Source organism: Myotis davidii, unplaced genomic scaffold (assembly GCF_000327345.1).
Source record: "Myotis davidii unplaced genomic scaffold, ASM32734v1 scaffold370, whole genome shotgun sequence".
Taxonomy (NCBI): Eukaryota; Metazoa; Chordata; class Mammalia; order Chiroptera; family Vespertilionidae; genus Myotis; species Myotis davidii.
Window position 1 is genome coordinate 3,653,963 of NW_006288615.1, and position 10,196 is coordinate 3,664,158.

A 10,196-nucleotide genomic window follows, 5' to 3' on the forward strand; every position below is an offset into this window, starting at 1 on the left:
TGGAACTTTGGGTAGTATGGACATTTTAATGATGTTGATTCTACCAATCCATGAACACGGTATGTTCTTCCATCTGTTTATGCCTTCCTCTATCTCTTTTTTCAACGTCCTATAGTTTTCTGAGTAGAGGTCTTTTACCTCTTTAGTTAAGTTTATTCCTAGGTAGCTTAATTTTTTTGGTGCAATGGTAAGTGGGATTGTTTTTTTAGTCTCTCTTTTTGAAAGTTTACTATTTGTGTATAGAAATGCCTTAGATTTCTTGGGGTAAGATACAACTTCTTACCAAGGGCATTCATAGGTGAAAATAGTGGCTGTCAAACATTTTTTACCATGGCCTGTAGTTAAAAAAAAGTTACATCTCTTCTCTGTGCGTTTCACAAAACATTTTTGTCATGCACATATCTTCTGTTCTATTTTTCTTCTTCTTATACAAATGTTAATCTTGACCCAGTCATTGATTTTACAATCCACTGATGGGTTGAGACCTATAGTTTGAAGAGCAGTAAATATTCCTGTGTGAGGGAAATTATTTCTGTTATAAATTCAATGAAAAATTATAGTGTATTGTTGTGTATAAATTTAACTTATGTACCAAGTTTGAGCTTTATTTTCCTTCTCTGAATTGGGATGAGTTTTTATCTTGTATGTTTCAGAGCTGAAAGATCATTACTTGGAGCTTAGCAAACTTTCTATAGTCCATTTCCTGACTTCCAGTGGTAGGGCTGAGCCTCAGTCAGACTCACGTAAAGGGAAAAATCATGGGAAGCTCTGCTTCCTGTCAGCTCTTGCCTTTGCACTGATAAGAGAGTTCACTTTTATGATGAATGTACCTTGAAACCTATATTTCATATAAAAATTTTAGATGATCTTAGCATAGTTTTTATTTAGCTTTAATTTTAGATGATCCCTAGCCCAAGAAATTATCAGATGTTTTACTGCAAACTATAAAGATATAAACTATTCACTAATGATTTGCTTAAGTTTAGTCTGTGTCACCCTTATACTTTTATAGTATTCCCCCCCTTATCTGTAGGGGAAACATTCCAAGACCCCCAGTGGATACCTGAAACCACAGAAAATACCAAACCCTGTATATACTATGTTTATTTTTCCTATACATACATACCAATGATAAATCTTAATTTATAAATTGGGCACAGTAAGAGATTAACAACAGTAATCAAACAGATCAGTTATAATAATACTAGGGGCCCAGTGCACGAATTTGTGCATCTTGAAAGGAACTGTGGGTCGCGAGGCTGCGATAGGCAAGGGGTGGATTTCCGCCCATCCTCTGTGCCCCTGCCCGGCCCCTCTCACCTTGGCCCCTTATCCCCTGTCCACCGGCAGCCCCGCTCCCACTGCTCCCATGCACTGACGGTGCAGAGCGATTGGGGCCAACTCCAGCAGCAGTGCGAGTGAGGCCGGCATCATCAATGGGTGCTAGCGGCAGCTGCTGCCTGATCAGCCCTCAGGAGCAGAGGGAGGTGGAGAAGCCCGCAAGGGCTATCAGGGCTGGCACCTGCTGCTCACATCCACTGATGGAGCCAAGTGATGGGGACTGGCACCAGGCATGGACAGCGGTTGCGAGTGGTGGCTCTGGTGCTGGAAGTAGGTGTGAGCACTGGGTGGGACCGTGGCGTGCAGGAGCAAAGAATTTTCAGTAACCACCAGAGGCTCACCCTGATGACAGTGACTGGCTTCCTGCCTTGGTCTGGCGCCCCCGCTCAACTGCTCTACCATCCGGCCATGGCCAATGCTAGCCATGTTCTGCACATGCCCCCTGGTGGTCAGCACACATCATAGCAACTGGTTGTTTGGTTCCGGTTCCACCATTTGGTCTGTTTGCATATTAGCCTTTTATTATATAGGAATACTGTAATAAAAGTGATGTGAATGTGGCACCCCTCTCCCCCCACCTCCCAACCGATCTGATAAGCATGATAGCTACTAAGTGACTTAACTTGGAGGGTAGCATCTGCCTTGTGGGCATGCCGGACAGAGGGTTGAGTCATGTCCTGTGGGGGATAGAAGGGGATGGCTCAAGATTTCAGCATACTACTTAAGTAGCTGCTTTAAGTAGCGCACAGTTTAAAACTTATAAGTTATTTCTGGAATTTTTTATTTACTATTTTTTGGTCATGGTTGACCACAGGTAACTGAAACTGCAGGAAGTGAAACTATGGAGAAGGGGGACTGCTGTATTTCTGTTATCTTATACTTTCCTTATTTTTCTCACTTTGAGCTTTTCAAATTTAAATTTCAGACCATGTTATTTGAAAGATAAGCTAAAAAACCAGGGTTTTACTACAGCTTGTTTTTGTAAAACTTAGGATGTATTGGCTCCCAGTATTATGTGCCATTTCCTTTATCCTTTACATAACTTCACTTTTCTGTTTGTCCCATTTCTATAATTCCTGATCTAACAAATTTACAAATCACTTTTAATATTAGGAAAATTATACATTTTTTAGTTATAGTAATAACTGAAGTACAGTACAACATTCAGCTTCAAGGGCAGGAGGGGAGGGCAAACAGCATCTGAAATAAGGACCCTTTCCCACACCTTCGGGAATCCTATCTAATAAAAGTCCAATATGCTAAGTGTCCGATCGTTTGACCAGTCACTCTGACACATACTGACCACCAGGGGCAGACGCTCCCACAGACTGGGCAAGATGGGCCTGACACGCCCTGGAGCCCTCCTCTAAAATATTTCCTTTAGTGTGCACGAATTTGTGCACCAGGCTTCTAGCTTCTTATAGTGCAGACACCGCTTTCTTCCACTAGATGGAACTGTTTAGTTTTTACAAATGCCTGAGGTTTTTATAGTTATGCATTTTGGGTGTAAAGGTGGAGTGGGAAGTGAAGACCTGGGATTCATTTTGTTTTTAGATATATGTGTTAAATGGCTTTTAGGTTCTTTGCAATTTATTCAATGGCATTTCTTCCCCCATTTCTTTACTCTCAGGGAGAGTTGGACCAGGAGCGACTGACCAGGCAGCAGGAACTCACAGCCTTATATCAGATGCATCACCTTCAGTACCAGCAATTCGTAGTACAGTAAGAGCAGTACTAGAGAGGGTGTACTGTAGCACCAAAAAGACCTTTGATATCATCTGCTCACAAGTTCCACCTTTTACAGCATAAAACTAAAAGTTTTAGGATATTTCAGTCACCCACCTAGTGGCATGTTACCACTAAGTTTTGTTTTCTTAAATACCAGAAGTTTGTAGAAGATAACACAGTATTGTAATTTTGCAAGCTCATTAGCTCCAAAAGCAATAATCAACAAGCATTTAAGAACTAAGTGCCTCTTAAATAGCTCGACTTTGAATGCTACAGAGAAAAAACATAGACCAGAGGACAGAAAAGAAGTAAAAGTTTATACTGTTAGAAGTGGTGTGGACTGATGGCAGAATCACTTAGCTTGTGTGTTGCTTTTGTAGAAGAGCTAAGATTGCCTGTCATCTGTGCAGAGGTTGGCAGCCTGCTACCTGTTTTATAAGCAGAGTTCTATGGACACACGGCCACACCAGTTTGTGTGTATATTGTCCTATGGCTGCTTTTGAACAAAGATGGCAGCATTGAGTAATTGCGTATGGTCTGCAAAGCCAGAAATATTTACTGTCTGAAGCTTTACTGAAAAACTTGTCTACCTCTGATCTAGTGGAAAATAATTTTACCTAAAATTTTCCCAATTGAAACAAATTTGAGAATTTTTATACAAGTGATTTTATTTTTGCAAAGGGTGTTTCATGTGGAAATAGCTATTTGATTTTGTTTTATTTTTAACTTGTTTTCTGGTATAAGACTATTAAAGTATTTAAAAACTGGTAAATTTCTTCATCTTGAAGGAATTTGTCAGTTTTTTATATTCATTATCTCCCCCCCCCCCCCTTCAAAAGCATGTTATTTATAAGTTCAGTTCTTTCGAGAATGAAGTATAGAGTTTTCTGTGTGACTATTGTTCTCATGAAGAATTATAAAATACTTACAGGCCCGATGCATGAAATTCATGCAAGAGTAGGCCTTCCTTCCCCTGGCTGCCGGCACCAGCTTCCCTCTGGCACCCAGGAGCCAGGCTTCCCTCCAGCCGCGGGCAGGCACCCGGGACTCGGGCTTCCCTCCAGAAGATCGGCCGGTCTAATTAGCATTAGCGTATTACGCTTTTATTATTATAGATATTTGTTAGCTGTTTCAGATGGTTTTGGGGGAGGGGTAGATTGAACCATGTCTTTCATTGTCTCAGTAAAGTGAACTAAATATGGATAGATAGGTTACACTTTTTCTACTTTTTAAAGACAACAGTATGCACAGGTTTTGGCTCAACAGCAGAAAGCAGCCCTCTCTTCCCAGCAGCAGCAACAGTTGGCACTTCTTCTCCAACAGTTCCAGGCTCTGAAGATGAGGTTGGTGGTCATTCCATGACATGTCCCTGGGTGTGTGTGTGTATATGTGTATCAGATAAAGAGAAGAAAGGAAATATGGGTATGTGTGAACTCAGGCATCAAAAATGTACATGCCACAGAAAAGTGTGGTGTTGTGTGTTAAATAGAACATAGTTTTTAAAAATAATTAGGCTGGAGGTAAAGCATTTACTTGGTCTATCCAGAGAATAAATTGGAAATGATAACCAGAGGATAACACTTGAGAAGCAATGTAGTCTTATGGAACCAGCAACCAAAAAAGTTGTAGTCTAAAAGCTTAATCTCATTTTTACCTGTGCTAGCTATCTCAAGATATTAACAATGTCACACAGGGTTATCATTTTCCAGATCCCAAATGTTATTAAGGTCGGTCAAAGGAAAAGGAAATTATGTTTAATTTCTGATTATCATTCACGATAATATTTATTTTTTCTTCTGCAAAGAGCTGTCACTGCTCTTTAAAACCTTACTGTTCAGTTTAATTAGAACCTTTTACACTTCTCTTTTGAGCCGTAACCCATCCTGTTAAGTGCTAAGGTGTCCATTTTACAGATGGGCAAACTGGGACTCTGAGAGGCTAGAGGTCTTGGTTGACATAATACACCGAAAACTTCAGAGACAGAACAAAAATACAGACCTTTTGACTTAGAGTCTATGGGGTTTTTTAGTGTGTGTTTTTCCATTATAACATGCCTCTGTTTATTGAGATGTGGATTTTGAAGATAGTAGGTATATCCATTATTTGGAAATCAGTGTTTGCTAAGACCTTAGTAGTCCAGAGAGTGATTATTCTTCCCTGTGTCCCAGATGCTGTGGTAGTGTTACCATTTAGTTAAAACAATGGAGTTTTCTGGCCAAATAACCTGGAAAATCTATAAGTAATATAGATGTCCCTCCTTATTTTGGCAAAATGACAAGAACAAGTTCTTTTTATTTCCCTTTTGCAGAATATCTGATCAGAGTGTCATTTCCTCAGTAACTAGATCTGTGTCAGTGCCAGACACTGGGTCTATCTGGGAGCTTCAGCCAACAGCTTCACAGCCTACAGGTACCCAAAAATTTGGAGAAGAGAAAAGCCTGCTTTGAAGTGAACATCTTAACCTCATTCTTGCTTTTTTTCCCCCCTTTGCAGTAAATTAGAACATTTTGGGGGCTGGGATTTTTTAAAAGTTGCCATTGGTGGAGTACTTCTGTTTTTTAAGCTCTGATTTCTGCAGAAGTGGGTAGTCCTTACAAGAGGTTATAGTCTATGTTGAAAATTCTCAGGAACATGAGCATTGATGGATTTTTCTTAGAGCCATTGAGCTATTCAGGCCATAGTCCTCTCACAAACATTGACCCTGAGGATTGTGGCAGAAGGACTGATTATCCTCCCTCTTCTTCATCACCTTCCTATGCTATATGTACCTTATTTTTTCTTGGAAGCCATTTATAGTTAGGATGTTAAAATACTCTCCAGTTTTGGGGAAACTGTTGTAAGTACCTTATTAAACAACTTCTTTCTTTGAGTATGATGCAGCCAAGGTCCTTTACAAATACTCCGTTTTATATAGACAATAATTTATAGTCCATAAATGGACTATAATAGGAATGTAGGGAATAGAGAATGCTGAAAAGTGGTGCCAGCAAACATTGCTGACAATAGGAAAACAGACTCAGGAACCTTCTCCTGTTTATTTACTTCCACATCTGACTCTCTCAGGTCAGTCAGCAGGACCCAGTGTTGTTTGTGAGACTTGCCTAGCCTTTCCAGGGGCTTGCCCCGCTCCAGCTATACCTTTTTCTTTTTTTCTCTCTTTGATTGAACTGAAATCATATAACATAAAATTAACTGTTTTTAAATGAATGAATAATGCATTCACAAAATTGTACAACCACTTAGTTTTCTCTAGTTCCACAGCTATGCCCTTCTTAACCCCATTCTCCACTTAGTGCTTGCAGTAAGAGGTGGTGTGGCTATTAGAAATATGGTGGGCTTTGGGATCTGATTCAGAGTGGGATTTCAGTCCTAGCATGGCCACGTGCTTGTCCTGTATTCTTGCGGATGTTACAGAACTACCTCTGGCCCTTAACTTGTTCATCTGTAAAAATGGGGGAGTGAACAGATACCTTACAGGGTTTTTTGAGGATGAATGCCTGGTACTTCTAGATGTGTTGACGGTTATTGATATAAACTGGAGCCCACTGGCAGTTCAGTTGACTTCGAAGCAGAACAGATATAGTATACGATGGAGCTCATTCAGGGACAGGGGGTTGCTTTTTTTGTTATGCTCCTGGATATGTGACTGTGCATGTAAGCCCTGACATCCTCACTTTTTTTCCTTGTTGTCTTATAGTTTGGGAAGGTAGTAGTGTATGGGATCTTCCCCTTGATACGACGACTCCAGGACCTGCCCTTGAACAGCTTCAACAGATGGAGAAGGCCAAAGCTGCAAAGGTCTGAACTCATTCTTCCACAATTGTGCATCCTTTCCAGTTGTGGGACACAGGCATTTGTTTACTGATGTCTGTATCTTTAGCTAGCTATATATTTTTTCCCTTCTAGTTTACTGCTACTTAGTTGGTATAAGCACATTCATATTCTTTGAATATATATACTCCCAAAGACCTTGAACAGAATTAAAATTATAAGTCAAAATCAATTCAATTAAAAATTATTGGTTGGTTGACACATTAATGATTATGGTCATCTGTATATTTTAATTTCATGATTCATGTTAGATACACTTGTTACAAATACTAAGACCTTAAGAAAATATCCACTACTTAGCTATTAGACCCTTGAGCTGTAGCTTGCTTGATTTATCAACACTTAATATCACTGTCATGATTTCCAGGTTTTCATGCCTCTGAGAGACTTGTTCCTATTTTATATTTAATGCAGTCTTGTCCCCTGAGGTAATGAAATACAGGAGCTTGCAGTCGTGTGTGTGTGTGTGTGTGTGTGTGTGTGTGTGTGTGTCTGGATGAATATGGGAAAATGCCCTGCAACTAGACACTGAAGAATATGTTCCCCACGTGGTGGTGATGACACACAGACAAGCGGATCAAGAAAGCATTATGGGCCGGCTACCTAGTTGGAGAGGTGGGGAATCAGAAATTGGGCAACATTTTCAATGGACACTAATACCTGAGTTAATTTTCACTTGAAGGATGGTAGGATTTAACCCTGTTAAAGGGTTTTGGGTTGACAGAGTAGGAGGAGGAAACATTTAAATTGGAATTGAAGGAAACAACCCTGTAAAGGCTCAGAAATGCAGGAAAACATACTGGCTAAGGAAACAGCTAAGTACTTTGGTCTGGCCTGGATCCTTGATGCGTCTGAGGAATGAATGATGAGAGAGGAAACTAAAGAAGAGGCAGGCCAGTCGTGAGCATCCTTGTACATGCTGTTAGTCAGGATTTCTTTTCTGGGTGAAGGATAGTTTAAATCAGTTGTTCCCAACCATTTTTTGGCCATGCCCCACATAAGCATCTCTAAATGCCCCCCTGCCCCTGACATATAATTCTTATTCAGAAAGCGAACTCCTATTCATGTGGAGAAAACCTAAAAGGCCATTAGCTTGGTCTAAACAAGCTTCCAAAGAACATGGCATCCATCAAAGAGAAAAAAGAACAAAAGGAGAGTTGAAGTACTGAGGGAGAAATCACTAAGAAACTTAAAAAAAAAAATAATACGAAGTGATATGAAAAAATAGCAAATAAAGTTTCAAAACAGAGAACTGAAATGCATAAATATGTCACAATATGTATTTATATACTGTATATGAGATCCCAGAACCATAAGAAATGCAAAAAATTCACTTAATAACTCACTCTCGAGTTGAGTATATATTTCTTAGTGCCCCCAGATAAAATCATATTGCTCCCCTGTGGGGCGTGTGCCTCATGTTGGGAACCACTAGTTTAAATGGGAGTGATTATTTGGGGGGAGAGGGGGGGTTAGATGTTGAGCTGGGGAATGTGGGCACAACTGGATTCTGGGAAACCAGATAAGGAGACTCTTAGGAATGTGGGTGAGAAAATGAAAGCCAGAACTATACTTGAGGCAATGGAATTGGAAACTGGTTGCTACATTTGACTAGTATTTAGGGACTATGAAGGATAGAATTTGTCAAGTGGTTTGTCTTCAGATTTTAAAAATTATATAATTTTTATATCAGTAGCTTTACAAAATTGCTTTTGAAATTTTGGAGCTACCTTGTTAGATCTTCAATCAGAAAATCTTTTTGTGGAATGAGCAAAGAAATGGCCACTCCCCAAGAAAATTGTGTTACTCTCCTCTTGGCTACTTCTCTTCCACATGCAGAAAATGTGGTGCAGAGGTGGTATGGAGCAAGGAGGTAGGGAAAAGTGGGCCGAGAGTGCACTCAATTTAGAAGAGCTTAAAACTGTTCTGATTACTGAGACAAATCAGAACTTAGAGCTCTTACAGAACTGCCTTCATCACCCCGTTGCAGTGGAAGTAACTGAGTGACTGGTGGTGCCTGCGCATTTCAGCTCCTCCCAATTGTACTGGTCAGTGATGTTCAGGTGTTCCTTTGCATGCGTCAACTGTCTAAGACTACTCTTGTGTAATCACAGCTGGAGCAGGAGAGAAGAGAGGCAGAAATGAGGGCAAAACGGGAAGAGGAAGAGCGAAAGAGGCAAGAAGAACTCCGGAGACAGCAGGAGGAAATTCTCCGAAGGCAGCAGGAGGAAGAAAGGAAAAGGCGGGAAGAAGAAGAACTTGCCCGAAGGAAGCAGGTAACCCTTTCTCGGAGAACTGTGACCACAGGACTAGTGCTGAAGGAGGGCCTTCAGGGTAGCTCGCTCACTCCTATCATTTCACAAGCTGTAGTTCACAGAGATGGTTTATCCAAGGTCAACAACAGGATTGGAAGCTTAGAAGACTCACTTCCTTTTAGAGTGTCTTGTCCACTAACACCCACTGGAGGGATAGTCCTCAGTCCAAGTAAAACATTAGAATTTATTTCTTTTGCATATTTCCTGGGGTTTTATAAATCAGTTAGATATCAGAAGTAACCAAGTTTTTGCCTAAGTATTTATAACCAGTGACATTGAATATTTTTCATGGTTTTTGGTCATTTGTATTTGGGAGGGAGGGGTTGCAGAATTTTCTATTCATGTGCTTGGCCTATTTTCTACTGGGATTTTTAAAGATCCCAATGGAAAGAATCTTCTTTGTAATAGCCCCAAAGTCTAGATTTTACCTCACATTTCCTACTTCTTGTTGGCCACAAGGAGGTACTCTGTGAAAAACAAAAGAGTCTATGCTGAGATTAGATTAGAACTACTACATTAGCATGTAAGGGCTCTAAGAAATATTGCAATAAGGAAATCTGTTTAATTCTGTGATGCTCAGTATTTCCTAAATTACTTAACAACGGGACCCTTTTCTGTATACTTATTTTGTTCTGGGACACATAACTTTACTCAGTACTGCTGACTGGAGAACTTATTCCTACCTCACCAAGCATTTTTGGTAGCTGTGTTGATTTGATCTGTCTATACCTTAGGTTCTGAGCTGATTAAAAAATTGGAGCTGATGGTCCCAATGGAGAAAACTAAGGCCATGTCCTAATGGGCCCTTTCTTTCTAGGGGTAATCGGTAAATATAGCTAATGTGGAAACCAAGGTAGACTTCACAGTGTAATGCTATTTATAATACAAATTATTTTAACTTTTTAATCCTCCCCCTCGAAGATATTTTTAGTGATTTGAGAGAGATAAAGGCGGGGGGGTGGGGGGGGGGAGAAGAGAAGA

General features: G+C 40.2%; 1 protein-coding gene across 7 annotated transcripts in view; it reads left to right on the top strand.

The window, feature by feature from the left end:
* The window catches only part of GIGYF2 (GRB10 interacting GYF protein 2), a 133,081-nt gene that overhangs the window by 98,408 nt on the left and 24,477 nt on the right, over positions 1–10,196 (top strand). For all 7 annotated transcript variants that reach the window (XM_015561877.1, XM_015561876.1, XM_006760435.2 and 4 more), the window contains 5 exons: positions 2,972–3,063; positions 4,305–4,412; positions 5,378–5,478; positions 6,767–6,867; positions 9,015–9,176. In XM_015561877.1, coding sequence (XP_015417363.1) covers positions 2,972–3,063; positions 4,305–4,412; positions 5,378–5,478; positions 6,767–6,867; positions 9,015–9,176 — 564 coding nt within the window. The remainder of the gene's footprint in view (positions 1–2,971; positions 3,064–4,304; positions 4,413–5,377; positions 5,479–6,766; positions 6,868–9,014; positions 9,177–10,196) is intronic.